Source organism: Patiria miniata, unplaced genomic scaffold, assembly GCF_015706575.1.
Source record: "Patiria miniata isolate m_02_andy unplaced genomic scaffold, ASM1570657v1 HiC_scaffold_18, whole genome shotgun sequence".
In the NCBI taxonomy this organism is placed as follows: domain Eukaryota; kingdom Metazoa; phylum Echinodermata; class Asteroidea; order Valvatida; family Asterinidae; genus Patiria; species Patiria miniata.
This window is the reverse complement of record NW_024037056.1, coordinates 13,243,705-13,271,248: the sequence shown is the minus strand read 5'-3', so window position 1 is coordinate 13,271,248 and position 27,544 is coordinate 13,243,705. Positions and strand designations below refer to the sequence as shown.

The window sequence follows — 27,544 nt, the reverse complement described above, 5'->3', positions numbered from 1 at the left end:
CACACACACACAAAACATTGTAATTCAGTACTGTTATTGGATACACTACAGGGAACACGACTGAAATGGTAGGTCTGTTATTATTGTTCACCCCATTACTACAGACATGGACTTGTGAATTACTAATTAAAGGACATGATGGACTGGTAACGGTTTCGACTACACAACACTGTAAAAGAAATTACAAAAATAAATAAAAAAGAACACGTTTTGTTGCTGCAATTACATGTGCATGATCATACTCCTATAATTGTTAATAATTAAATGTATTCTGTTCATTAAAACCATGCGAGTGACGTGTTATTTGTGCATAAAACCTCATTGATCATAAAACCGTTATTAAAAGCAGTACATTATGAAGTCAGTGAGTTTGCGAATGGTGGTTCAAAATAAATACAGCAAAATAAATTCACCGAAAATGTTATAACTTCCCGGGGTTTTGGTTTAGTTTTGAGTGGATTCCAGACATGTGTTTATAGATTTCATAATTTTTCTTGAATTTTGTTTTGGTTGCACATAATCTCATGCTCAAAACATCATTCCTATCCTTTGTACTCAATATTGTTTTTTTTAATGCGTCAATTCGTATTCAGTTGTGTCTGGGTATTTCTTTAAGTTCAAGATGGTATGGCTCATCTCAGAACAGGACTTGGGGCTTTCAGATCATCCAGCCTAAAAGATCCCTCCGAACCGCCAAAGAAACTTGACAACTGCACCCGCTTAGCAAATACAACATGCTCAGCATAAACATGCAGGGAACCAGTGACTCACAAGGTGCAAACCACATGCCATAACCCCATTATCATGTTGCAGCCATCTTGATTTTGTTTCCATTTAAATCAACGTAACCAAAGCGAGGCTGGAAAGAAAAATAGACTGGTTCCTTTTTACATAAAAAAATATCATCATTCAGTTCTGTTATAGGGAACATGACTTAAATGGTGGCAGCATGATAAAGGTCTATTTGGGCCGGTTATATACTTGATTGTGCCGCAAGCCAACTTAGTCTGTGTTAAGCAGCTTTTGACATTATGCTAAGAATGAACTCCACAAAAACGGCTCCTTATATGGATAGGACTACTTAAAAAGCTGAGTGTAATTGAGGAGAATCACGATAGCAATCGAGACCAGAATCAAGACAATGAGCAGAAAGAGGGAGATGATGATGAGGTTACGCCGAAGGTGGTTATTGGGGTGGAATCCAGACTCCACATCTTTCTTCTTTCTCTTGGTGGATCCACTGCTGCCCGACCCGGCCTCCGAGCCGTGCTCCTGTTTGGACTGAGCCGGTGAGTTACCGGCCGGTTCTGTGGACGCGTTGGCAGCTGCAGAACCGGTGTCGCCGGTGTCCACTGCGAAAGGGTCGCGTTTGACGCTTTTGATCAGCCGGACCCCGCCGTCGTCGTCATTCGGAGTGTCCGCGTCATCGGCGGCTGTCGGGATTTCGGCGCCAATCTCGATCCCAGCCTCTGAGTTGATTCGCACGTCGATGACGACCTCGGCCTCCTCTGCTCCCGGCTCTGGGGACGGGGCTCCGAACGATTCATCCTCCAAACCGTTCGGTTCCGTGTTCGAGTCTTCGGTCACTTGCCCTTCTGCCAAATTCGCAACCGGCCCCTCCTTCAAATCTGGTTCGGCTACGCCCTCTACGGGCGCCGAAATCCATTCGCTGTCAGGGGTTTCATCATCACATGCACCGAGTATGTTCATAACAGTGTCACTCTGTAAAGTTTTGATGGGGCTCCCTGGTGTTGAGTTGTTCTCGTCGAGTATGTTCCGCGACTCCGTGACCTCAGGCACGGGCGGCGGCGGCGAATCCTCGGGCGTTGTGGCGCTGCCAGCCCGCGGCAACGTCCCCCCAAACAGGCTGCCCAGATCTCGGACACTGGACTTGGGGACATTGCTCTTCTTAGCGAGTTCCGCGTACAGGGTGTTTCTGCCAGTTCCTTGCCTCGGCCCGCTAGGGACAGGGGGAGGGCTGCTGGGCTTCTGGTACTTCTTGATTTTTTGCTTGTCTGCCTTTTCCTGTTTGTCTTTCTCGATTTCTTTTCGAAGCGCGACTGGGTCCGCATAGACGTGCTCCTTATAGTTGTAAGTATCTCCTGGGCTTTGCTTGTCCCTCATCTGAGAAAGAAAGAAAAGAAAAACACAATTATCAATTAATTGTTCTATAATCATCGGGGTTTCAGATGCGTTCCCCGTCCTTTTTCGAGTTTTAACGCGAATTTTTTTTTTCAATTGCTATTTTCCTAGCAAAGTTAATCTCTTTTGATGATGGAGACATCGAACGGCACAAAATCCAAGACGTTAAGTCATTGAATTGTTTGAGAATGAAAGCCTATTTTCAGAGGGCTGCAGACGCGCGCCAAAAGAAGAGTAAAAGTTAGGTTTTTTCCCGGTAAAATGAAATATAAAAATTGAACATTCGTTTAGAGAATTTTTTTGAGGAGCAACGGGAGCAATTGAAATTGATGTGATCCAGGGGAAATAAACAGCCAACTGGCTAAGCGTATCATTTCTCAATCATTCAAATCATTTCGGTAATACATTTTAAAAAATCATAAATTTGAAACGTGATTATATCATGGTTCTGAAGAATTTCACATTAAATAAATACCGTAGCTGGCCAAGAAAGGTTTTAAGTTTTTTGGTTCGTTTTGTTTGTGTTCTTTAATTATTATTATTTTTAATTATTATTATGCTTCGAGGAAGACAGTCATGTATTTATATGTCCGTTGCGTGAATTTCAAAGTTACCATTTAACGATCAGCAGATCGGGGCGGAGTGACGTCAGTTTTCATCGGTTGCTATGCGTTACCAATCGGCACTCCAGACTCAAGAACAATTGAGTTTCAAGATCATAGGTCTGGGAGCTAGATAAGCCCATGTAAAAATGAAATCACGGATGTCCGCATCCACTTATAGTTGCGTTGATCCCTAAGGCCAAAAAAAAAAATAGTTCTGCTTCCGATTACATGACATTCGAAAATAGGGTAGGTAGGTAGGGAAAAATTTTTTTTTGCAAATTTATTTTGTGTACGATCATAATGGAGGCTTCTGCGTGTAGTCAAGGGTAAAAAGCAGAAATTGATGGTTTTGGATGTTATTTTCTCAATTTTCCAATAAAAAAATAGGGTATGGACTGTCAGAATAGGGTAGGTAGGGAACCGGAAGCAGAACTATTTTTTTTTTTGGCCTAATGAAAGATTTTTTTTCAATTCGACACTAAAACGAAAATTCAAAGCTTGCCGACATCTAGCTGCATCTCCCCAAGCCGTGTCCAGGCGGGCCGGCTATGATACAGAACGAAAGCTTTCGTGACCGCCTTTTTCCACCCGAAGGGTTATCAAAATATTTTCATTTTAGGAGTCGGAAGGTTGGAGAAAGAAAATCCCATGGCCGCGGTGAATTCCTCGGCCATTGATCAATTGAATAGACTCTATTTGATTCAAGTCAAGCAATCAAAACGTGACTATAAGAACACTTTTATTCATTTTCTTTTGGCAAAGGGCAAGGCTCAATGGCAAAAAGTTGTGCCAGTTTGGTGAACTATCCACGGACACAATTCACGCACATTTTCGTTTTGCTGAAAGAACTCTTACCCTTTTTGTGATCCGTGGACAGAAGTTTAAAACGGTTCAGTTGGGTTTCAAATTCCGTATCGTAAAAAGTACATGAGTGATTTGAATGATTCTTGCACTAAAAGAAAGCTTATGAATTGGATTTTTATATCCTAGATTTTGCAAATACTACATGCAGAACTTCACGAAAAGAATGGTATCGACATTCTGGTTTCGTGGGTTTTTTTACTCACCCTGTACACGGTTACTCAAAAAGAAAGTGACCACGAGTTAGAAAAAAAGTATTTAAAAAAAATGTGGCTCGCTCCATGGGATAAAAATAACTTAAAATAAAGCACATGTTATTGACTAATAACTGTGACAAGTTTACGCAATTTGCTTACTCTAAATTCACAATTTTTTTTTCTATTTTAACAGAAATACATGTACCTCAAAAGTCAGCTGTCCACCACTGATCATTTACCAATACGCATTGATGAATTCACTTTTAATACAGTGTACCATGGGTGCTTTCCTACGTCCATGAATGAACGAAAACTTGCAGAGGAAAACGGACAAAAATCACCATCATTTCAGAAAAAAACTTGATTTGTTCCTCTTATACAAAACACAAAATCTGACATTAACACTCATGCTTCAGTCTTGACTCAAGTTATTGAAATCTCATTTGTATTTGAATGCCTGTGCACTGCAAAAACTGAAGTGTTAATTTAACACCATTCGGTATCTATATAGGACAACACCAGTAAAATTTAACACCAGATGGTCCTATATAGATACCAATGGTGTAAATTTAACACTAAAGTTTTTGCAGTGTGTGTAATCTCTGGTTCTCACTCAGCTAAGTAGACTTTATTCATGAGTCGGCCATATTAAATTGAAAGCGAGGTAAACTGTTCATTCTTGAAACTCTCTCGAGTAGAAATGAAAACAAGAAATAAAGGTAAATCACAAATTAACACCAGTCTGCTCTGATGAATAATTTAAAATTTGTAATTAAACATACCCTATTGTTTTAAGCTACAATAAACGAAATAGAAAGCGATGCTTGGAACGCACTCCAATCATAAAATAGTCTGGCACCATCCCATTCAACAGTTTACAAGTTATAAAACAGATTCAGGGAACGCGATCGAAAATGGCTTCATCGTGACTGGTTATTCCATGAACAGCTGTAATGGGTTCTTTCCGTAAAACATACGTAACTGCTGATAGCATGGATCAATTTCTGTAATTAATATTTTAAAGGGAAGATACAACATTTGCATACATCAAAAAACGAAATGATCAAATTATCACGAAATACCTTACTGGATTGTTAGGGAGTGACAGTCTATAAGCATCCTGTAAAATCGTGGCTCCTGGTGTGCTGACATTTTCAAGAAAAAATTGTATTTTCCAACGCTGGTCGGCCGACCAGCGTTGGAGAAAACTGGCTCATTTTCAAAAACTGCTCTTAAGTTTTCATATTTAGTTATTCCGCATTTTCTTTGCAATTGATTACACACATGTGAAGAGGTACAAGCCTGCCAGACTGATACTCTGACCTTACAATTCCCCAAAGTCTACAAATTGCTCCGTTTCATCTTAAGTGGAGTCAGGGAACCGGACTACAAGAACATGATTGGTTTTCTTGGTTTTTCCAGCATCTACAAGCCCAAAACGTGAAACAAATCAGTTTAACAATATTTCCTATAACATTTTAATCCTCCAAATCCATTTATTTCTGAAAATTGCAGCAAAAGCAAATGTTGTACATTCCCTTTAACGTCTGGAAGAACCTGCTCGTTTAATACATGTTTTGCTTTTTAATGGAGAATAAATCATGAATCCAGGTCACTTCATATTTGCCTCACCCTTTAATGCATACACAATGCATCCAATTGCAGTGGGCCGCCTTTTGTGTAATTTACTGAGAAAAATCTGCATTAGGCCGAAATTGATTTGGAATGTTTTTGTATTCCGTGGTTGCAACCACAAAATCTTAACCACGGCTTATAATAGCAATGTTGTATTTATACAAAAATAATAGTGCACCATCAATAAAGACCTGAAGCTTAACTGTTGTAAATAGTATTTCGGGAAACAACGTTTATTGAAAATTTCAGTTTATGAAATTAATTCGAATCCGTAATTCGTTGTTATTCATTCCAAGAAATTCTTTAATTGATACTGTCAATGAACAACATATAGTTTGAGGGGAAAAATACCAAAAGCGATTTAAAGAAAGTTTAATTCAACGGGTTTTCATTTATTATTTAATACTCTCCACAATAAAAAAAAACATGAAAAGAAGTGCAGAAGGCAAGATTGAGGAGGATAATTTTCCTGTTTAAAAAAGGGTCCAATCTGATCAATATTGACTTGCAATCAGTAAAATGTATAGCAAACAAGAACAAAAATGCTGAAGATTTGTCCAGTGTACTGCACCACATAGCAGTGCTCAAGCTTCTTCGAACAACGATCTACAGTATTAAAAGACTTATATAGGGTCATTTGCGTTCCATACATTTTGTTGGTTTCCAATAATAACACCACTCAAAACCCGACGACGAATGTTAACCTAACATGTTTCAGCTTAGTCGATATTTTACACACTTTTCTAGGAAACAGTGAAAAACCATGCACAACTTTTGATCACGAAACACGATTTTGTCCATGGCACTCTTGATTTCCAAAAATCAGTCAATTGACTGATTGTTGGAAATCATTCTTGATTTCTTGTTAAAGACAGCAAGCCAGACGGAGTTATTTCACGGGGTGTTTAGAACCAGTACAATCTTCAATCCAAGTAAGGTTTTCGATAGTAATTCGGTAGGTTACTTTTTAGGACAAATGCAAATGGTCGTATGGGCGCGGACATATCCGGGATTTTTTTTTCACATTATCTTATCTAGCTCCCAGACCTATGCTCTTGAAACTCAGTGGTTAATTCTTCAGTCTGGAGTGCTGTATGGTATCACATTGCAACCGATGAAAACTGATGTGCAAATAAATAGATGTTTTCATCGGATGTCGTCAGCCCGCCCACCTATATGCCTTTAATAACTTTTCCCCCAGACGCCCGGGGTATAGTATGATGCCATTAAATCGGTCTACATGGTTGGTTGTATATGATACTCCGGAAGTATTCAGACAACATTACAGGTATACATATGGTATATATATGGTACATAATGGTACTTTGGGTTTTCTTTGTGTCCTTGAGAGGTCCGATGCAAACGCTTATTCGATGACGCATATTCAAAGTGCAGTTACAAACATGAATGGTTTAATATGGATGAAGGATTTCTGTTGCGCCATTCATTACAGGTACATATGGTATATATATGGTACATAATGGTACTTTGGGTTTTCTTTGTGTTCCGGAGGGGTCCGATGAAAACGCTTATTCAATGACGCATATTCAAAGCGCAGTTACAAGCATGAATGGTTTAATATGGATGAAGGATTTCTGTTGCGCCATTGTTATGACTTGGTGCAATATTTTACCGGTTTGGTTATTTTGTTCGAAAGTGGTCACATCAAGGTTGATTCAGTTTATGGCCTCTCGCATCAGTGCTTACACGTTTCATTTCGCATGGTGTTCTGTCGTCTTTTGTTGTATGATATAGTGCATAGGCCTACGTAACTGGCTGTAAGTGTTGAAAAGAAACATGGTCTGAGTTAGTCCGAAATTTGGGACTCTCAATACTGTGTATGAGATTTAAGATACTAAAAACATGCAACACAAGAATATAGAAGCCCTGTTTTTTATCATTTCTGTCAAAAGAAACATCTGGTACCTATCTCTGTTTAATATACATTCTCTATGTCTACACATAGTCATGCCACCAGACTACTGAAGGGTCAATCTTTTCAAAAAGTTTGACATGTACCAGTCTAGCTTTAGGCTTCAAATTGAAATCACTTGGCTTCACTCTCAGGTGCAAACCGCTAAAGAAAAGTCACCTTTAAAAACTGAACTGAGACTTCAAACTCAGCTGGTGAAATACTAAGGATCTTTTATTTGCATCATGAAAAGTTTTGGAGAGTAAAGTTGGTTTGATTGTGTTGCCATGTGCATGTTTTTCTGCACTCAATGTCCCAGTCTGCATCTACCCAGCACGTACGACTTTTAAAAAAATGTACTTTGAACCTAGATTTCTATAGATATGTTTTTCTAAAATTACAATAATCCCATAAATAATAACATAAAAATGAATGGAATAGGTTTGCGGCATGTGAACGATATTTTGTTGAATTGTATGGTTCTTCTCAGAACCACACAATTCACAAAGAGATATCATCCACATCATGGTATTACCGCAAACCTCCAATCCATTGATCATGTCCACCATGCAAACTCTTAAGTCTCATTTAGCATAAAAAATATTTTTAACAAAATAATAATAATAAATAATGTACCAGGCTTTTTGGGGGGTATTTCGGGAATTCTTAAGCACTTTTATTAAAGTAAAAAAAAAATTGAAGCATCACTTTCAACATTCGATAGAAAGTATGTAGAAATTTGCGGAAAGTATTAGGACGCAACTTCGAAAATCGGAAGCTCTTGAACAAAGTTTATCAACAAAATTTGAAGTAAACCAGGCCAAAAGTTGTGTCACTTTGTTATTTTCAACAAGCAGTTGAGCGATTTCACGCTCAGTAAAGTGGACATGGCTGAATAGTGGAGCCTTTATGAAATCTTCAGAACTACGTACATTACTACAAGCATCACAACCTCGAGTGTGGTACCAAAAAACACTGCAAAAACTGCAGTGTTAAATTTACACCATTTGTATCTATATAGGACCATATAACGGTCGTTTACAGAGCTTATTTCTCATTAATTTATTCAGCTAACATTATGTTAACCATTATTAAGCTAGACATGTACCAAATTCATAACATTTGTTTTAACTGGAAGTATTTTATTTTGGTCTTACTAGGCTCTGAATGTAACGTCCGTAACGATGAAGTTGTCCATTTGTAAGGACGGACCACAACATTGCGGGGTATTTACCTAGAACTTAAATCCGTTGTGCCACTGTGTGGGTCTATAGTTAGGTTATGTATCCCACTGGTCTTAAAAAAACAGATATCTTACCTTTAACTTCGGCCGTTTCCGTTGCGAACAGATTTTGTTTATAGACACCAGTTTTCTACAGGCACTTTATCAACACCATCCCTCTGACGCATGTATTTGACGCGAAGGTCTTCTACTAATACTTCTCATGGATCGCCTTCTCATCCGCTGAAATCAACACTACTAAACCGTCGGGTCGATACACAACCGTCGACTATCAAAGCCCCGAAAAATATTAGCTCCGTTGTTAAACCCTATCGTATATTTGTAAAGGAAAGCCGGGTCATTTGGCGTATAACCTATGACGTGTCTCAACAATAGGGCCTCACCTGTTGGAGACTGTGGGATGAACCTTTTGTGGCGCATGGGCGCTGTATTTGAATGACAAAAGGAGGCTTTGGTTGACTTCACTTTCAGGGTAAATGGGGGAGTTAAGCCCACCGTTGATTGTGTTGCAGGAACGGGGGGGGGGGGGGTACACTGAAGTTCCAAGGATGAATGTGGGTGAGTTGGTTGAACCAGTCTAGCTGCTGTGCTAGTCTAGGAATTTCTGGTGATACACATCACAATAAGTCAGTCATTACATCAAAAGTCGTTACTCATAAACTACTCAAACCGAAGTAAGACAAAGGGCGATATTCGGTTATTGTTAGTTTTCTTGTCACTTATCATGGGCTTGTGAAATGACTTTTGATGTCCGTCAGAATTACACGTGTACTTCCGTCGAATACATGTACACCTGGCGCGGACCCGCTTTTGGGAAAGGGGGCCGGGCAGGGGTGTGTTGATATGAGGGGAGTGGGGGTGGGGGTTGAGTAAATGGGTGACATGTTCCGACACCAATGTCAAGCGGACTACCTCTAAGGTCGAACCCTGGTTTATTTGTAACCCATTTTGTCTAGGCTTTTATAATGTATAGTGTAAATTTAGGACGAAACATGATGGTGTACATACAGCAAGGTTAACTATTCAAACTATGTTGGGGCGGAGCACGCTTCGACATTCCCGTTACTGGAAAAGTTATTGACCGATTTATAAAGCCACTTCCTGCGCTTTGTTGTGGTGTGTGTTTGTTGTCGAGAGGCAAATGAAATCGGGTCACATACTTAGCTTAAAGGGGTCTATCACGGACTTGAATTTTCCTTCGGAACACATTGGTGCAACTCTCTTCTCCTCTTTAATTGGGAACTATCTGACATTCCTATTTGGTTAATCTCACTGGAAAGTGCACTTCTAAGGACATTTCAACTTTTCCATTTTTGTTCCTGACAAATGAGGGCGCTGTTACTGTGAAGTACTTTCAGGAGACACTGTTCAGTTTTCAGGAGTTTCTGTTCAGTGGCGCACCAAGGGTGGGGGGGGGGGGGGGGCCTCCCCCTACCCCAGAGGCTGTCAAATGTTTTTGAAGGGGGAGAGGTATTTTTTTTAGACCCACAATTTGACCTCGCTGATATGTTGTGGCCTAATTTCGAGTAGTATAATAGGGGCAAGTGGTGCCACCAGCGTCAAAATATCCCCCTCCCCCCCCCCAAAAAAAATTCAAACAAATTTGGAAAAATAACTTGTGAGCCCCCAGCCCCCACCCCCCAAAAACCCCCAACCAATCCTGGATGTGCCACTGTTTCTGTTCATTATTGTGAACCCAAATTTGCTCATTAAAACATTTATGAGAAAGCTTTGCTTCTTGGTTTACTTATTCATTATATCTATTTATCGTTTTATTTTACCAGGGTAGATTTATCAGTTATCTAAGAACTGTTTTCCCTGGGGGCCCTGGATTAAAACATTAAAACAATCCAAATTACTGCAACGTTACAACAGCAAATCCCCCCTCCCCTCCAAAAAAAGGAGAACATTTACGACAGCAGATATCCAAAATTCGGGCAAATTTTGGTGCTGAAATAGCTGAAAGTGCCTGCCGAAAAAAATTTAGAAAAATATTTCCAAGTCAGTTTTAAGGATTGCATCATTGGCAAATTACACATGTAAGGTGCAACAGGGTTAAAACATGCTCAAGTTCTGTTGGACCCCACTTTTATGGAATGTTCCAATACATAACTCTTAATTAACGTAATACTTCCTTTTAATATTCCCCCCCCCCCTTGCCACTTAAGCCTAGCCCATTCTCAGATTTCGTGTTGATCAACTGCGTTATCTGCGGATCGTTATCACATAATACCAATGCGTTTCATTTTCAATAATAACTGTAATCGTTCTCTTTGTAGGCCTTTAACGAATCCATTTTGATGATAGAAACCGAGAACAACAGTTGCAATGCTAGGTTGTTGCTTCAATTTTTTCGGCAAATTTGTATAAGGCCGTTAATCACGACACCATCCAGTGGCGATGATTGCATTTTCCATGTAGGTAAGGCTAAATGTCCAACAGTGACCTTTGGACAGATTAAAAAGAATCTGTTCCTCATTTGACCAAATATTGACAAATATGTTTAATGATAGCCTTTGGTTCCGCTGTCATTCACAAAATGCATACACCAAAGGCTTGACCAGGCTAAACGAAATCGCCCATCATAAGTCTTTGTTCGTTCAGAGATATTACCATACGAAGATACATGTTTATTCAGATTACATAATTGAATATGGCAATATGCACCGATCGAGCTTAAGACATACACATTCTATTTCCCTTGGACCTTAAACGGAGAATACGAAGGAAACCTCGGCAGGAAATCTCGGCAGAATATCGTGGAGGTGTTTCTTCTGCCGAGGAAGGAGACTTTGTGCTCAAGAATTTTTCAACATCTCGGTGAGTTTTTAACTTCTTCTTTTTAGTCACTTTTAACACAGGAGACCAAAACGCAAGCTCTGCTTCGCATTTGTTCCACCGTTATGTAGATTGTGAAACAATGAATTCGCACCGTGCAGTTAATTACATCATGTGAGCGATCGGGCTTTACGTGCCCAACCTCCCAATAAGTTGGGTGAGAATCTTGTTCGCGAACACCGTTCGCGTGTTGGTTAGTCTCGTCATTCGGAACCCTGTCCTCGTGTTCATTAACTAGTTTAAGACGAGAACGGGGTTTCGAATACGCCCCCATCCCGCGAGCGACAAGAAACGTTGCACGGTGACTGCCTCTTTATACCACGGAGCAATCATACGATACGTGCTCACTTTTAATTGGCTAGTATCCCTGTATTCTCTGTTAACAGACAGTGATCGATGACACCGTTTCTTATGCCCGCACAGACGTTTAATTCAACGGCGAATCTTCTGTATGCCAAACAGAGAACTGTACAACACTGTGCGTACACAGAAAGAAATTTGCTTGTTTACAAAAAATCCAAAAACAGTAACATGTCCTGTAATTAAACCAAAACAAATCTACAGAAAAACAACCATTGAGTAACTCAATATTTTACAGTGTAAAGGAAGGTCCGCACTTTTCATCTTCCACGGTGCATGGTTGGGTGAACATTTCACACAATAAAGCAACACTATTTTCAGACTGACTTTTGCATCTTAATGGCATGCTTAGTACGAGGATCAATTGTACTCTCGTCATCATGCTGTACATAATAGTGCAGTGCTGCGAATCAGCATCATGATACCAGAAGCAGGTTAAACGGTTGAACTGCAGTACAGTGTATTAAGCCTACTGAAGTTGTACAGCAAACATGGCTGGCCGAAAACGAATGTCGGCAACATTCAAACTTGGTCAAAACATGCACTTGTTGTCCTGCACCGCTTTGCTGATGATCACATTAATTACATTAGCCTACAACTTCAATCCTCTGCCGGCATCGACAGTAAGGCATCAACCGTTGCCAGTACAAGTGCACCATAAACGGAGTGAAGCGCAGCCAAGACAGGAGCCCAAGCCACTTCAGATTAAGACACAGGTCAGAAAACCTGCCAGAAAACCAAACTCTGAAAACATTCTTTGTATTTTCGCCGGACGCTGGGACTTCCTCCGTATCAATTTTGCTTACATCTATCGCAGCTTGAGGAAGAATGGCGGAGTTCTTGACAAGGTCTACTACTACATGATGATGTACGACAACCAAACCCTCTCCAAACTGACCGAGTTGACTCAAACCGCCAACAACATTCTGGGAAAGAGGGTTTTTCAGCTCCGATTTCGCAATCGCGCCAAGGACACCTCTGCTCGTCCCGTTCCCAAGGGCACATTTGAGGGATTTTTATACGAGGTTTTCAATGACGTGGCGAAGCACCCAGAGAGAAAGTACTTCAAGATGGACGACGACATCGTGTACATCCACCCCGGCACCTTCAGGCAGCTGATTGAGCAACAGAACACCTCCGAGTGCTTCATTCATTTCGGCAACATCGGAGGTACGAACTGGCGGGGTAGCTACATCCACCAAGAGTTGGGTATCTATGACAACGAGGCTATCAACCCGAGAAAGCTGAAATTTCAATTCCGCAGTAACGGTCGCCCAATGTGCGGCTTTAAATCAGGTGATTGTGCTGTTGTGACAATGAACGCATTCTTCTATCACTACCAGAACAAATCACTGGAGAAATTCCTGTTCGACGGACGGTACCTGATGACCCCCGAAAGAGTTCGCTTCAGCATCAACTTCCTGCTCCTGGATTCGAACCTCATTAATTTTAAGGCCATGTTGGAAAGTGGACCAATTTTAGACGATGAACGTTGGTTAACAGAAACTTACTCCCGAAAAGTCAAGAATCCCAACTGCGTTGTAGGAAGAGCCTTGGTGGTACATTTCTCGTACCATATCACCCTGGAGGTGATTACCAAACATGGCTTTCTGCAAAGGTTCGAGACCATTGCATATGATCTCGTGAAAGGACTACCTGAAGCACTTCAAACCAGTCTTGCCTTTAATCAAACACTTTTAGCTCCAAAATCCCGACTTTGATGTCTTTGCTGTTTAATTAAGCCAGTCGTTTTTTATATATAAAAAACAATTTGTTTTTAATTGTACATTTTTAAGTTAATTTTAAATTGTTAATACTAATTTCAAATTTAAATTGTGTACATGTATATAAATAGTGAACAGTTCACATTTACCAAAATGAAATTTTGTGCAAACAGAAAAAGTCTTATTATTATTAAGAATTATTCGGTTTGCACAAAATTTCATTTTGGTAAATAAAATGGGAACTGTGAATTTTTCAATATTTATATACACAATTTTAAATTTCTTGTCTATGGTTATTCTGTTATCTGTCTGTCGTGGTCGTCTCGCTGTTGCTTTACTGTGTCTGTCCGTTTTAACCTGCCTGTTTAGACAACTTATTTCAATTGTTCACCTAGTTTTGTAAAGGTTTTTCTTTGTATAAGTTTTAGTTTGTTCTTAAATTTTAACTGGTTCATTTTTATTTTCTGTGAAGCGCCTTGAGCGTCAATTTTGACGGATTTGGCGCAAGAATACAAGAATTATTTTTTCAATACCATGATGTGGATTGGGTTTTCAGTCCCTACCGTGGTCCCCCCCCCCCCCAGAATATTCTTATGGGGTTTTCCTCCTACCTGGAAAACTTTAATTTCTTCTCATTGTCTTCTTTCTTTGATAACTTTCTTTAGGCTTGCGAGCTACAGTGCCGTGGGCGCTTTTGAGCGCGTTTCAGTATCAGAAACGAATAATTATAATAATCATAATAATTATTTTGGTTGATGGGTATCGTTAATTTTTTTCCTAATATTTTAAAATGAAATCTTAACATTTTTTTTTTTAAATGTAATAAATGTTGACTCGTTTAATAAGGTTGTTTGAGAAATGACTCCAATAAAGATGTTTTTACCGAAATGAGAAGTGGACAATCAAATTAAGTCTTTGTGCGACTAGTGACTTAACTTAGTTCATAATGTACACGGGGTGAATCAGGAAGAAATTGGCCGAGTTAAGAAAATATATTAAAAAAAAAATACACATTTTTTTATTTTTATTGTATGTATTACACTTCTCCACAGGCTGATATCAGAAAAATCACAAGATATACAGAATCACAGATAAAAAAGTACAGAGAATTTACAATTTCAATAAATTGTTTAAAATAAAGAAGTTTATGCCAGAATACGGATTACAGTGAGTGGCAAGATGGAACAGGTGACTAGCACCTCTACTAAGCCATCCTACCACAGGAAAACCAGATCCTGTTGGTTTTTTTTAATCTTTTTTATTTAAAAAGAGAGAGAGAGAGAAAAAAAAAGAGGGGGCGGGGCGTGTAAAGGAAGAATTGGAAAGAGTTCCATATACGAAGTTCACTAATTTTCCTCTGTATTGACTAACAAGCCCCCAGATAGCAATTTCATGTCATCAAAGTCAATTTGAGCAGTGAGAAAATACAAGCATTTTCTTAGAAAACACTTCGAATTTTTCAGTCCAATCTTATAGGGTTGGTACACAGGGTGTTGAGTGAACTTCGTATATGGAAATCTTTTCCGAAGAATTAAACAAAGAGGGGTGGGGCGGTATGCGAAACTAGAATGAAAAGTGTAAAATATTGATATATAATGTGTGTATGGCGAGACAAAAAGAAAGTGACCGATGCGCAAAATATTTTTAAAAAGTATATATTTTGCTCGCTCTATTAAATAAAAACAACATAGGCATGAAGTACATGATATCGACTCGTACTGTGAAAAAGTTTACGTAATTTGAACACTCTATTCACAAGATATTTTTATTAATTTTTTATTAAACACAAAATGCAGCTGTCCGTCATTGATGAATACTCTTTTAATACAACGAATGAAAAGTTGCAATGGAAAACTGACGAACATAAAACCAGTCTCGTTTCAGAAAAAGACCTGATTTATAACTGAAGATTTATGAGCCATGTGATTCAGCCACGTGATCCAGCCAGTGATTGTTTTTCAATACCACATGCTCGCTACTATATATAGAATTATGCTTGAGGGCCCTATACATGCAATAGTATAATGTTGAAAACTACCACCGATCAAGTCAGTGCCGGTAGTGTCATGGATACTACATTGGATTACAAATCCGATGATGTGAGTTCGATTCTCATTGGATGCTTTTTTTTATAATTTCTTCTTCTTTACTTCTTTTTTTCTCTTAAAAAGGTTTGTTAGTAATTTGTAACATTTTTCTTTTACCAATATGTGGTTTGGAGATTTTTTTTCAGGGGAAAATAAAGTCCGAGAACCTGACTTGCAACTCAACGTACTTCGAAATACGACCACACATTCTCAAATTTGTATCCTTGTGGAGACATTCCTTTGTTCTCGTGTGGTAAAGTGTTCAATTTTGAAAGAGAAGTTTCAAAATGCTCTTATTTTAAACAGAATTAGTTTCCTTGGCTGAAATTTGGAATTAATATCCCTTTTCTAAAACTCTTCCGTTTGCGACACATCAACCCACCTTGGAAATTGCTAGTTTTTGAGTAAAACCCATATATCTATTTCGTGAAAACCTTGTGGAGACCTATTCATCTATAGAAATTGCCCTGTGGAGACCTTTACAATGTTTTGTTCCCTATTGTGTGTGTGTGTCTCCACAAGGCTACGAATTTGTGGTCATGCGTACGGAAAAAAAATAACGCATCCAGCCACGGTGAAGCCCGGCGCGATTCGGCCCCGCGATTCGGCCCGAAATTTGGTGGACGGGTACCCCGAAGCACACGGTTTATTTGTTTTCGCTCGTGCGCAAGGAGCCCTGCTGATTTCCTTCGCCGTCGTGTGCACACGGGACGAAAACAATCTTTTAAGTTTGTATTATGTGCCGAAGAAACCCACTTGGGCCAGAAAGTAATGCTTATGACGATTTTAGGGGCTTTTCTAAATAAAAAAAAAGGACAGAACTTGGAGAAATTGAGAGAAATGACCCGGATATTTGGACCCATGTACATTTACAATGGACCGCTTTCGCTTCTTTTGCGCATGCGTGCATAATTATGAATTTATTGGTAAAAAGTCCATCTACGAGCCAATAGTGGTTAGGATTTTTGCTAGCGCTGCTCATCATTCATAAATCTTAGGCCGTGTCCGAAATGGGCTTCCAGAGCTACGGCTACGTCTATTGTCAGCCCGTCCCCGCGTATTTTCAATGGGCGCGGACCTAGACCTAGCTCTAGACAGTTGATTCGGATGCAGCCTTAGATTGTTTGAAAAAGCAAATGTAGTTCTAAAAAAACCTTGCAGTTCTAAAATAGGCCTAATTATTTAAAACTCTAAGATCACACTATTTTTTTGTTTAGTTTAAAGGGAATGTACATCATTGGCTTTTGCTGTAATTTTCAGAAATTAACTATTTAAGGGGTTAGTATAATAGATCAAATATTGTTACACTGACATGTTTGAAGTTTTGTGTTTGAAACTGCTGGAAAAACCAAGAAAATCAAAACTGTTCAAGTAGTCTGGTTCCCTGACTCCACTTAAGATGAAATGGATCAATGTATCGATGCCGGACAATTGTGAGGTAAGGGAACCAGTCTAGCTGGCCTGCACCCGTTCATGAACATGTGACAAATAGCAAACAAAATTTGGACTGAAAAAAAATGATAGATTTGGAGCAGAAGTTGAAAATAGTCATTTACCAACATCCTAGTAAGGTATTTTGTAAAAACTGAGTAGTTTTATTTGTCGATGTTTGCAAATGTTGTATATTCCCTTTAAAAATGGTATATACAACGAGTGGGTCAGCGGTCTTCGGTCTTCGTTTTAGGGGTCTTAAAAAGGGCCGACCAACCTATCCCGACTATTCGTATTGAAAAGGTAAGCGCAGCTATAGTTGTGCCTTACGGGTCATGTGGCCTTGATGAAGAAAAGACATGGATTCCTTGCTCTATGATTAAACTACCCTCGTCGTCAAAAGGGCTTTGCAACGGGTGATCACCCAAGGCTATACGAAAGCCACAATAGGAATACGCTTGAACGTTTTGCATCACAAGGAAGCATTGCATGTACCGAAGATGAACCAGCACAACTAGCTGGCTGATGAAGGCGACGGGTGTCGACATTATTCAACATGGGCCAAAACACTCTAATGCTGTCCGGCATTGCCTTGGTGATTTTCACATTAATTACATTAGCCTACGACTTCAATCCTCTGCCGACATCGACAGTAAGGCATCAACCGTTGCCAGTGAAAGTGCACCATAAACGGAGTGAAGCGCAGCCAAGACAGGAGCCCAAGCAATTGCAGCAAAGACAGAAGGCGCAGGTCAGTTCTGCCAGAAAGCCAAACTCTCAAAACATTCTTTGTATTTTCACCGGACGCTGGGAATACCTCCGTGTCAATTTTGCTTACGTCTATCGCAACTTGAGGAAGAATGGCGGAGTTCTGGACAAGGTCTACTACTACATGATAATGTACAACCGTCAAACCCTCTCCAAACTGACCGAGTTGACTAAAACCGCCAACAAAATTCTGGGAGAGACTGTTTTTGAGTTCCGATTTCGCAATCACAAAAGGAACACGGCGGCTCGTCCCAAGGGCATATTTGGTGCATTTGTGTACGAGATTTTTGACGAGATGGCGAGGCACCCAGAGAGAAAGTACTTCAAGATGGACGACGACATCGTGTACATCCACCCCGGCACCTTCAGGCAGCTGATTGAGCAACAGAACACCTCCGAGTGCTTCATTCATTTCGCCAACATCGGAGGTGCTAACTGGCGATGTAGCTACATCCACCAAGAGATGGGTATCTATGACAACGAGGCTATCAACCCCAAGAAGCTGAAATTTCAGTTCAGCCGTGACGGTCTCCCAAAGTGCGGCTGGAAATCTGCAGAATGTGCTGCGGTGGCAATGGAGGCGTTCTTCTATCACTACCAGAACAAATCACTGGAGAAATTACTATTCGACGGACGGTACCTGACCCCTGAAAGAGCTCGCTTCAGCATCAACTTCCTCTTAATGGATTCAAACCTCATTGACATAAAAGCCATGATGGAGAGTGGACCAATTCTTACAAGCGATGAACATTGGTTAACAGTGGTCTACTCCCGCAAAGTCAAGAAACCTAACTGTGTTGTAGGAAGGGCCTTCGTCGTACATTTTTCGTACTTCACCACTCTGGGGGAGATCAATAAACATGACTTTCTGCCAAGGTTCGAGACGATTGCATATGATCTCGTGAAAGAACTACCTGAAGCACTCCAAACCAGTCTTGCCTTTAATCAAACACTTGGATCGTGAGAACCCCGACAGTTATTTCGGTCTGTCAACACCACGGAGTGCTTGACGACTAGTCATTGTTGGTTGGTCAAATTATGATGATTGGTTAAATTCGTATAGAAAATCTTGCACTTCATATTTCAAATGCCCTGTACATGCGACCCGTGGTGCAATGAAAATAACAAATTTGTGTAATTAATACTTTTTAAACTCAATTTTCTTCTGAGTAAATTCTCAAAGTTCAGGGTGGAAAAGAAGAGGAAAACCGTTTCTAAATCTCAATTGCTTTGGGTAAAAAAAAAAAATATTTACAATTTGTGTGAAGAAATTTGATTTTGGTCAAACGGAACTGTAACATTTTCAATATATAAATACGAAATTTTGCATATCATTTTGTGGTTAATTTCACATTTCCCAATCCCAGTTGCCAATAGCAACAATGTTCCATCGTTGATTAGCTAAGTTCCCGGTGTCATATGAAAATCGGACTCGCATAAAAATCGGACTCTTTTCCCATTTTATTGGTTAAAAACCCTCTCACATGACCGGTCCCTCTCCTAATTATCTATGCATGAGCTTGCGCAATACCACCAATGAGTCCGTATTTCATAAAACCTAAATCCATGCTACACCGGGAGATGAATAATTGAATGTATCGACATTTTATCTTTGTGTGCTCATGACTTCATGTATTATAAAAACTCGGGATGTTCGAATGTGACGAGTACAATTTAATTAGTAGAATTAAACGAGTTTGTTTGTTTGTTTTTCACATTTATTTTACATTCACTTATTTGGGTTAAATTGTATTGTTTTATTTCCATTTGTCATAAACTAATATAATGCAAATGCAACAGATTATTTACTACAACAATAACTAAAATTAATAGAATGCTTATACATGTACAACACTTTGATCAATGAAACATAAATGGTGACAGATGGAGGAAACCAGGAAAAAAGCCTTAGCTTATACAGAGCCTGGTCCCGTTTTATAAGTAGTCCAATGCATTCAGCATGAATCATGCCCGCAATGACTTTTGAGTGAATAGAAATATAATATTCTCTGCTTTTCCCTTTCAATTCACATATACATGTACATTTATCTGACATAATTGAGCTTGTTTAACACTTGGACTAATACTAGCCAAGGTATGTGTAAGCTGGGAAAACGGGGAAAAAATCAACAAATTGCCAGCACTTAAAAGGGCAATCTTCAAAGGCCCATTTAATTTCAGGAACATGTTTTTCAACTTTTTTGTTTTTTAAATTATTGTTTTGGTATGTGCTGAAAACATTTTTTTTTTTCAGGCATAACAAAAAAGTAGACCTACATAATAACTGCATTCCGCATACAAACCTGCATGGGCATGTGTTTTAAACCTAAGATTTGTTCTTTTTTAAAGTAAGAATTTGTAATGGCAATGGTTAAAGTTCTAATGACATGAAATACACTGAAGAGGTGAAATAAAAGGATTTACTAAACAAAATATAAGGGAAGTTTCTTTATTTCCTCTATTTTGCTAACTTATTCCTAGGCTAGACCAGTGTGGGAGAAAAAAAATCTGGAGCCGAAATTATAGTTACCTTCATTTTGTGCACAAGGAGACGGGGTACCATACCATATTTTCAAATGACACTTTAAGGGGCATGTACAGGGGGGTTAACGGTCTCAAATAATGTTTAAAGTATTCCTTGATTCCCATGGGTCACTACATATTTTGAGGGGGATAACTAAAAAAGTATGGACTAATACCCACCCCTACTATTAGGAGTTTCTAGAAGTTGGTCATGTCAATAACGTTGATGCGACGTTGTTTACAACGTCCACGCGCATGCGCCGTTGCAGAAACACAGATATGGCTTGATATTTGGTGCGGTTTAGTCGCATGCTTTGTACCGTGCAGTAAGGATAACAAATCATTGCATTTAGTAGTTTCTGAAAGTTGGTCAATAACGTTGCAACGTTGTTCCGACGTCCTTGGTTGGCCCTTACAATTGCGGAAACACAGTAATGGCTTGATATTTGGTGCGGTTTAGTCGCATGCTTTGTACAGCGCAGTAAGGATAACAAATCATTGCACTTTGGTGTTTCTGAAAGTTGGTAAATAACGTTGGTACGAAGTTGTCATCACGACGTCCCTGCACCGTTGCGGAAACACATATGGCTTGATATTTGGTGCTGTTTAGTCGCGTGCTGTGTACAGCGCAGTAAGGATAACAAATCATTGCACTTAGGTGTTTCTGAAAGTTGGTAAATAACGTTGTTACGACGTTGTCACGACGTCCGTGCGCCGTTGCGGAAACACAGATATGGCTAGATATTTGGTGCGGTTTAGTCGCGTGCTGTGTACAGCGCAGTAAGGATAACAAATCATTGCACTTAGGTGTTTCTGAAAGTTGGTCAATAACGTTGATACGACGTTGTCACGACGTGATCCTTGGGTTGGCCCTCACCATTGCGGAAACACAGATATGGCCTGATATTTGGTGCGGTTTAGTCGCGTGCTGTGTACAGCGCAGTAAGGATAACAAATCGTTGCACTTAGGTGTTTCTGAAAGTTGGTAAATAACGTTGGTACGACGTTGTCATGACGTCCCCACACCGTTGCGGAAACACAGATATGGCTTGATATTCTGTGCGGTTTAGTCGCGTGCTTTGTACAGTGCAGTAAGGATAACAAATCATTGCACTTTAGGTGTTTCTGAAAGTTGGTAAATAACGTTGATACTATACGATGTCCACGAACGCTTCGGCCGCTTCGGAAACACAGATTCGGCCAGATAAATTCGCTGCCGGAACTGATACGTATAAGCAAGGCCAGAAAATGACTGCCGCGTGAGATGTAGACAAACCGGAATTTTCCGCCATTGTTTTTCTTTTAATGTCTTATGTGACACAACCCTTTGAGATGTTATGAGTAAACAATAAAAACAAATGGGGAAAATAGGAAAACCCTTGTTCAATTTTGTGCCCACGTCACCAGGGATAAAAATATAGTGATGTATAGATGACTAACAACTTCATCATAAAAACCCACCAACACCAGGTTTCGAAATCCGTTTCCTCAAAAGAGATGGTGAGTCATATTTGTATAGCTAATTGTTTTGAGCATTATGCTGATGAATAATCGATTGTTTCACTGACTCACAGAATGTACCGTGAAATAGTAGTTGGCCTATGAGTCATGTTCGAGTAATGCTTGCTTTTGATTGAGAGTTGTGCGCCCTTGTGCTGTGTGACGCTGCATGGGTTTAAAGTCCAGTGACACTGTACAATGTAAATTATTGTGGTGATCAGTGCCTTTGTTTAAGGATCGTTAACACTTCGATAGATTGTGTTTGAAATAATAACTCCTGAGTATGGCGTCCGCTGGAAAACTTTGTGTTGAAACTTCCGTCCTAAGAAGGTATTCCAACCGTTCTTTATAGTAATTTGTGTGCCGTTGATAAATATAACGTGCATGTATTGAATTAATTAATTCCGTTTCGAAAATGGAACGTTAAGTGAAAAACTAAAACCGACATCTTTCTTTCGCAATTGATTTGCCAAAAAAAATTGTTTTATCGTTGGTTCCTCTTAGTAACAAGTGTCCTATAAATTTACTGTCCAGAGTGTGACATTTTTCCTGTATACCTGTTAAAACATTGTAATTTGCCATTCAAAAATGATATGAAACTTGTTTTTGTGTATTAGTAATTTGTTGGATAGGTAGTTTACTATTCATAACTATTCTCGGTGGACGACTGCGCTGCTTTAATTTTAAGGAGTGTATCAGAATTATAAAATCATACATATCAGACGGTATAAACAAGGACTGGAAAAAAACAGAGTCCAAAGTTATAGAATGACCCACTCGATCGTTTGTTGTATTAAATCCATTTTCTGTATTAAATCCTCTTTGTATTTTGTTTCACTCTGTCAATGGGCGTGTAACGTCTTACATCAATGGGCCTTATGCACAAGTTGGCCATTTTTGTCTTGTCCCCTGAATGTATTTCATAAATTGTGAACTGTTGAATGGGATGGTGTCAGACTATTCACAGCCTCACTTTCATGTTTAATCACAAATTTGTTTTCACATGACTTTCCAGTTATTTCTTATCAGAAGCGATTATTCTAGGAAAATAAAGGTTACTTTTGTACTTTAATTATAAAAATAAAATCATGAAGTATTATCTTCTTTTAGTTTACAGACGAATGGCCACACAGTCGTTAGAATGAACACCTCCACCGCTGAGCATCCGAAACAAAATGGCGCCGTTTCCAAGATCCAAAAACAAGATGGCGACCACGCCCCCTGCAGCGCCCTCACCGTCCCGTACAAGTGCACCCTGTCCCCGACTCTTCGCAAGCGGGCAGAATCCGAACTTGGGGAGAACCACCTCGTACGCAAACTGGCCTTCGAGGGCATGCGGCAGATGATGAGAACTCGGCCGGATATCCATTTCACGCAGGACGAACGATTTCTGTTGAGATTTCTGCGGGCCAAAAAGTTCGAGGTCGACCGGGCCTTCAAGGCCCTGGTGAAGTATTACGAACTGCACAAGAAGCACCCCAACTTTTTCAGGGACTACAAGAAATCCTCCATCAAGCATGTTTTAGACGATGGCTTCCCATTGGTCCTTTCGTCGCCAGACTCAGAGGGACGACCAATCGTAGCGCTCAGAACAAGTAAGCAGATTTGCACTCGTCAGATTTGTCCCAACTGACCCAGTCAACTCATCGCTGATATAAATATACCACTAACATGAATATTCATTTTGCATGCAGCCAGCTCGACGGTGCAGGCTTTTGTTTCAAATATACACCGCGTTGAATATAAATTATCTCATGTACACCGCGTTGCATATATTACGCACGCACCTCGTTAGAGATCTCTTTTTAATCTCATGTTTAGCAGGAAAACTTGCATAATCAAAAGGTATTAACACTGTAATGATTTAATGTATGTCTTGAATAGTGACTTACAGCCTTTATCTGTTTTTGACTTATTGGCACGACCAAGCAATTATTGACTGCTGTGATGTGGGATATGTAGTTTTAACCTCCTTGGGGGCGAATATAGGCCCTACATGCGCTCTTGGCTTCGTCTCGGGTGCTATATGCGCCCCATGGGTGTTAAAACGCATATATTCCACATCACAGCTGTCAATATTACATGTTGTGAGGCATATGAATTCACTCCTCTTTCCAATGTGTCCTCCGGTATAGTTCACTGGGACACGAATAACTACGGCGTCTTGGACATTGCCAAGGCTGTCTTCATGGTGATGATGGATCTAGTGGAGGATGAAGAGCCACAAATCACTGGCGTTAACCTCCTCGTAGACCTGGAAGGCATGGGAGCGCAACACGTCATGCAGATGGGGCCCAATGTCGCCAAGAAACTCACCGCCATCTTCCAGGTATTACGGCAACATCTAAGGGTGCAGACCAGTAAATCGGTCCGAAATTGCCTGCGCCGGCCAAATCACGATTTGCATGCCCTCAAAATCTTCGGTATTTGAGCATGCTGTGGGCCATGAACTTGAGGGTTTGTAAAAAATATGGGTGGAAGCCGTGCACAGGACTGGGAGCTTGCAGTTCTGTGTAATTTTGATGTAATTTGGACCCTAAAAGCGCTCTATTTTGCAATGGAGTGTAGGCATCGTTTTTCAAAATGGCGATGGGCTTCAGGACTATTTTCAGGGGTGATCATCTTCAGATGGAAATTTCTACTAAAAGTCATCAGTTGACCCCCCGAAAATTGAAAAGAAAATGAAAGATGATGAAATAAGCTTTAATTTGATGTGTGTCTCGAACACCTTGGAGAGTTGTGAGTATTTTTCCCGAATTTTTGAAGTGGGAGCATTTAGCATTGGGGTCTATGGAAGTTTATTTACTGGTCTGCTACCCTAAAAGGTGTTTTCGAAAGCCGGCCTTGTCTCTGACTTTTCGCATGACTTTGACTTTGAACCGAAATGTAACGAGCCAAACCGAAGCCTATACATGAAACGAAACAGCCTCGAATCAGACGGAATCAAATAAGCCTCTGTATTGATGACGTCACACTTTGTTTACATGTGCACTTTCCTATGGAGCCAGTGGGGGACCACGGTCCACTGAGCACCATAGGAGAGCACACACGTAAATAAAGTGTGACGTCATCAGTACAGAGGCTTATTAGGGCAGAGCTAGCCAAAACTGCAACTGAACTCAATGTATAAGATACATGTAGGCCTAGGCCTTACTTATCCTAATCTACACTTTACAAAGTCCTCGTCAAGTTGATCGTGAATCCGGGTCCTATAAATATTTGACGTGATACATTTCAGGTCATTTTGACCTGACACATTTCAGGTCTTTCATTTGACCGTACACATTTCAGGTCATTTTGACCGGACACATTTCAGGTCTTCCATTTGACCTGACACATTTCAGGTCATTTTGACCTGACACATTTCAGGTCTTACATTTGACCCGACTCGACACATTTCAGGTCTTCCATTTGACCTGACACAGTCGGGTCTTCTATTAATTTGACATGATACATTTCAGGTCTTCCATTTGACGCGATACATTTCAGGTCTTCCATTTGACCTGACACATTTTAGGTCAAATGACAGTTTCCGGGTCAAAATAACACTTCTGTGGATATTTTTCCGGGTCCTTATGACACGGACAGCTCGGCTAGAGTGTCATTTTGCCTCAAAAAAAGTGTCGTTTGATCTTAAAAAGTATCAGTTCAATTGACCTGGGACTAGAGTGCAACTTGTGCATCAGGGCAAGACTTTCGGTCCAAATTTATTTGATTTAAAGGATATTAGTCCAACATCATTTTTTTCACGACTTTATTTCCCGCGAACAGAACTGTGTTCCGGTCAGAATCCACGCTATCCATTTTGTCAACGAGCCGATGGTATTCGACGCTGCTTTTGCGATTCTGAAGGCATTTATGGCAGACAAAATGAAACGGAGGGTAAGAACAAAGTTTTCTTTCTGTACTCGGGATGCGAAGGACACCGATTGTATACGTATATTTTAGTTGCGGGATAGCAGCTCGACAAATCATCATAGCTCTCCGCTAGTCCGCTAGTGAGTTAGTAACATATACAGTCAAGTCTCGTTAATACAAACTGGTTCAGACCTAGCGAAATTGTTTGTTATATCAGAATTTTGTATTAAGAGGAACATCAGTCCCATTCATTGTGCACTTAAATGCACAGTCGGGACTAAGGCTTTATGTTTGTTATAACCAGAATTTTGTATTAACAGAGTTTGTATTAACGAGAGTCGACTGTATTGCATATTACTCCTTCATAATTTTTTTGACAGATTTCAACCAAACTTTGTGAAAAAGTATCAGTAGCGCAGCCCCAACATGTAACATGACCAAACCGGGTCAACGGTCATCAAGGATGGGGTCAAAACCTTTTAAAACTCCGAACATGTTCCTTTCAGAAATTACATTGATCAAGTGACTCTTGCACCGCACGAAACGAATTCGTTGGCCCGCAGTTTACGATATATATCCGATCGAGCTCGTTCTAGTGTTTTTTTCAAGCCATCCATTCTCTGCATTATTCCAGTAATTCACGCGTGGGCTGTTGACGCGAAATATGACATACATTGCACAGTGTAGGGCCCATTTACCTTTTTGGATTCTCAATAATAAATGACAAAGAATGTTGCAACCTGACGCCACTTCAGCGGTTGAGACTGTGTACAAAGTCTATGGTGAGTCAAGAAAGTATTTCCTAACAAAATTTGAAATGTTTCTCACTCCCAGATTCATGTCTTTTCATTTTTGCAATGACTGACCTTCATTGAGATGATATAAGTATGAAGAAAAAGAGCGTAAGATTGCAACCTTCTTCCCAATGGACCGATCCAGTAAGCCCCGCCCACTGCGCACGTGGGCAAAATTAACACGTGCTCCTCTCCAATGCCACACTGCATTTTCCTGCCGCGCGCACCATACGCGCGTGCACGCATGTCGGACTTTTGTACACGCACGTCGGACGTAAATCACGGCTGTGATTGGTCAGAATACCATGGGGCGGTGCTTACTGGATCGGTCCATTATTTTGGCACATTACACCTCAGGATATCGACAGTTTCTAATCAAAGCCTGCTCATTGACTAAGTAGACACCGACTAACCTCAGGCTCCTGTCCTCCGATCCAGGTCAAAGCTCACGGCACGGACTTCGCCAGTCTTCACAAGCACTATCCGCCGTCCATTCTGCCCAGTAACTGGGGAGGTCGCCTCGGCCCGTACTCCAACGCCGACTGGAAAGAAACGTTTCTCGCTCAGGACCGAGACTTTGCTGCAGCTGTCGACGAGGGCGTCCTCCAACACCCCAAGAAGTCCAAAGGTCACTCAAAGAAAGACTCAATAGGCTCGTCCAAGAAACTGTTCAAGCAAGACTCGGGTCCTTCATAATGCACTGAGCATGAGCAACATAATTAGAAAGTAGCGATACAAGTATACAATGACCAAAACATTTAAAGTTCACAAGGTACCTTAATTCACATAAATAACGTCGTCTTGATAACAAGAATGTAATATTTTTTTTAAGAGAGTGATGGAATTTCTGTGCAATAAAAAATGAGATTTTTCAGCAATACTATAGTTCAAAATACTTAAACCTCTGTAGGCACTTATATTTGTAATACAAAGCTAATTATTTGATTCATTGCATTATAAATCGCATCAATCGATAATTTGGGCTCACGTTCCAATTTAAATTAGCGATTGAACAACCTTTCTGTTACTTTTTTTCAACACTGACCTGGTGGTTGATAATATATAC

At 40.1% G+C, this 27,544-nt stretch overlaps 3 protein-coding genes across 6 annotated transcripts; 2 read left to right on the top strand and 1 right to left on the bottom strand.

Moving 5' to 3' along the window:
- On the bottom strand, positions 1 to 27,016 carry LOC119724685. 2 transcript variants are annotated; one of them, XM_038195850.1, is made up of 2 exons: positions 26,892 to 27,016; positions 1 to 2,124 (listed from the first exon to the last, which is right to left on the bottom strand). In XM_038195850.1, exon 2 carries the CDS (start codon positions 2,122 to 2,124, stop codon positions 1,078 to 1,080), a length of 1,047 nt encoding a protein of 348 aa, XP_038051778.1. In that variant the 5' UTR covers positions 26,892 to 27,016; the 3' UTR covers positions 1 to 1,077. The 2 variants fall into 2 exon arrangements, with proteins under 2 accessions (XP_038051778.1, XP_038051777.1); XM_038195849.1 differs by lacking the exon at positions 26,892 to 27,016 and adding an exon at positions 8,671 to 8,952.
- On the top strand, positions 11,184 to 27,364 carry LOC119724684 (alpha-tocopherol transfer protein-like). 2 transcript variants are annotated; one of them, XM_038195848.1, is made up of 5 exons: positions 11,184 to 11,415; positions 22,937 to 23,421; positions 23,962 to 24,155; positions 25,598 to 25,708; positions 26,917 to 27,364. In XM_038195848.1, the coding sequence occupies exons 2-5, from the start codon at positions 22,968 to 22,970 to the stop codon at positions 27,172 to 27,174; spliced, it is 1,017 nt and encodes a 338-aa protein (XP_038051776.1). In that variant the 5' UTR covers positions 11,184 to 11,415; positions 22,937 to 22,967; the 3' UTR covers positions 27,175 to 27,364. The 2 variants fall into 2 exon arrangements, with proteins under 2 accessions (XP_038051776.1, XP_038051775.1); XM_038195847.1 differs by lacking the exon at positions 11,184 to 11,415 and adding an exon at positions 20,915 to 22,156.
- Positions 11,860 to 20,241, top strand: LOC119724683. Of its 2 annotated transcripts, none has more exons than XM_038195844.1 (2): positions 11,860 to 12,838; positions 18,107 to 20,241. In XM_038195844.1, the coding sequence occupies exons 1-2, from the start codon at positions 12,285 to 12,287 to the stop codon at positions 18,765 to 18,767; spliced, it is 1,215 nt and encodes a 404-aa protein (XP_038051772.1). In that variant the 5' UTR covers positions 11,860 to 12,284; the 3' UTR covers positions 18,768 to 20,241. The 2 variants fall into 2 exon arrangements, with proteins under 2 accessions (XP_038051772.1, XP_038051774.1); XM_038195846.1 differs by having other exon boundaries at positions 11,862 to 12,479; positions 17,751 to 20,241.
- Positions 27,365 to 27,544: the final 180 nt, after the last annotated feature.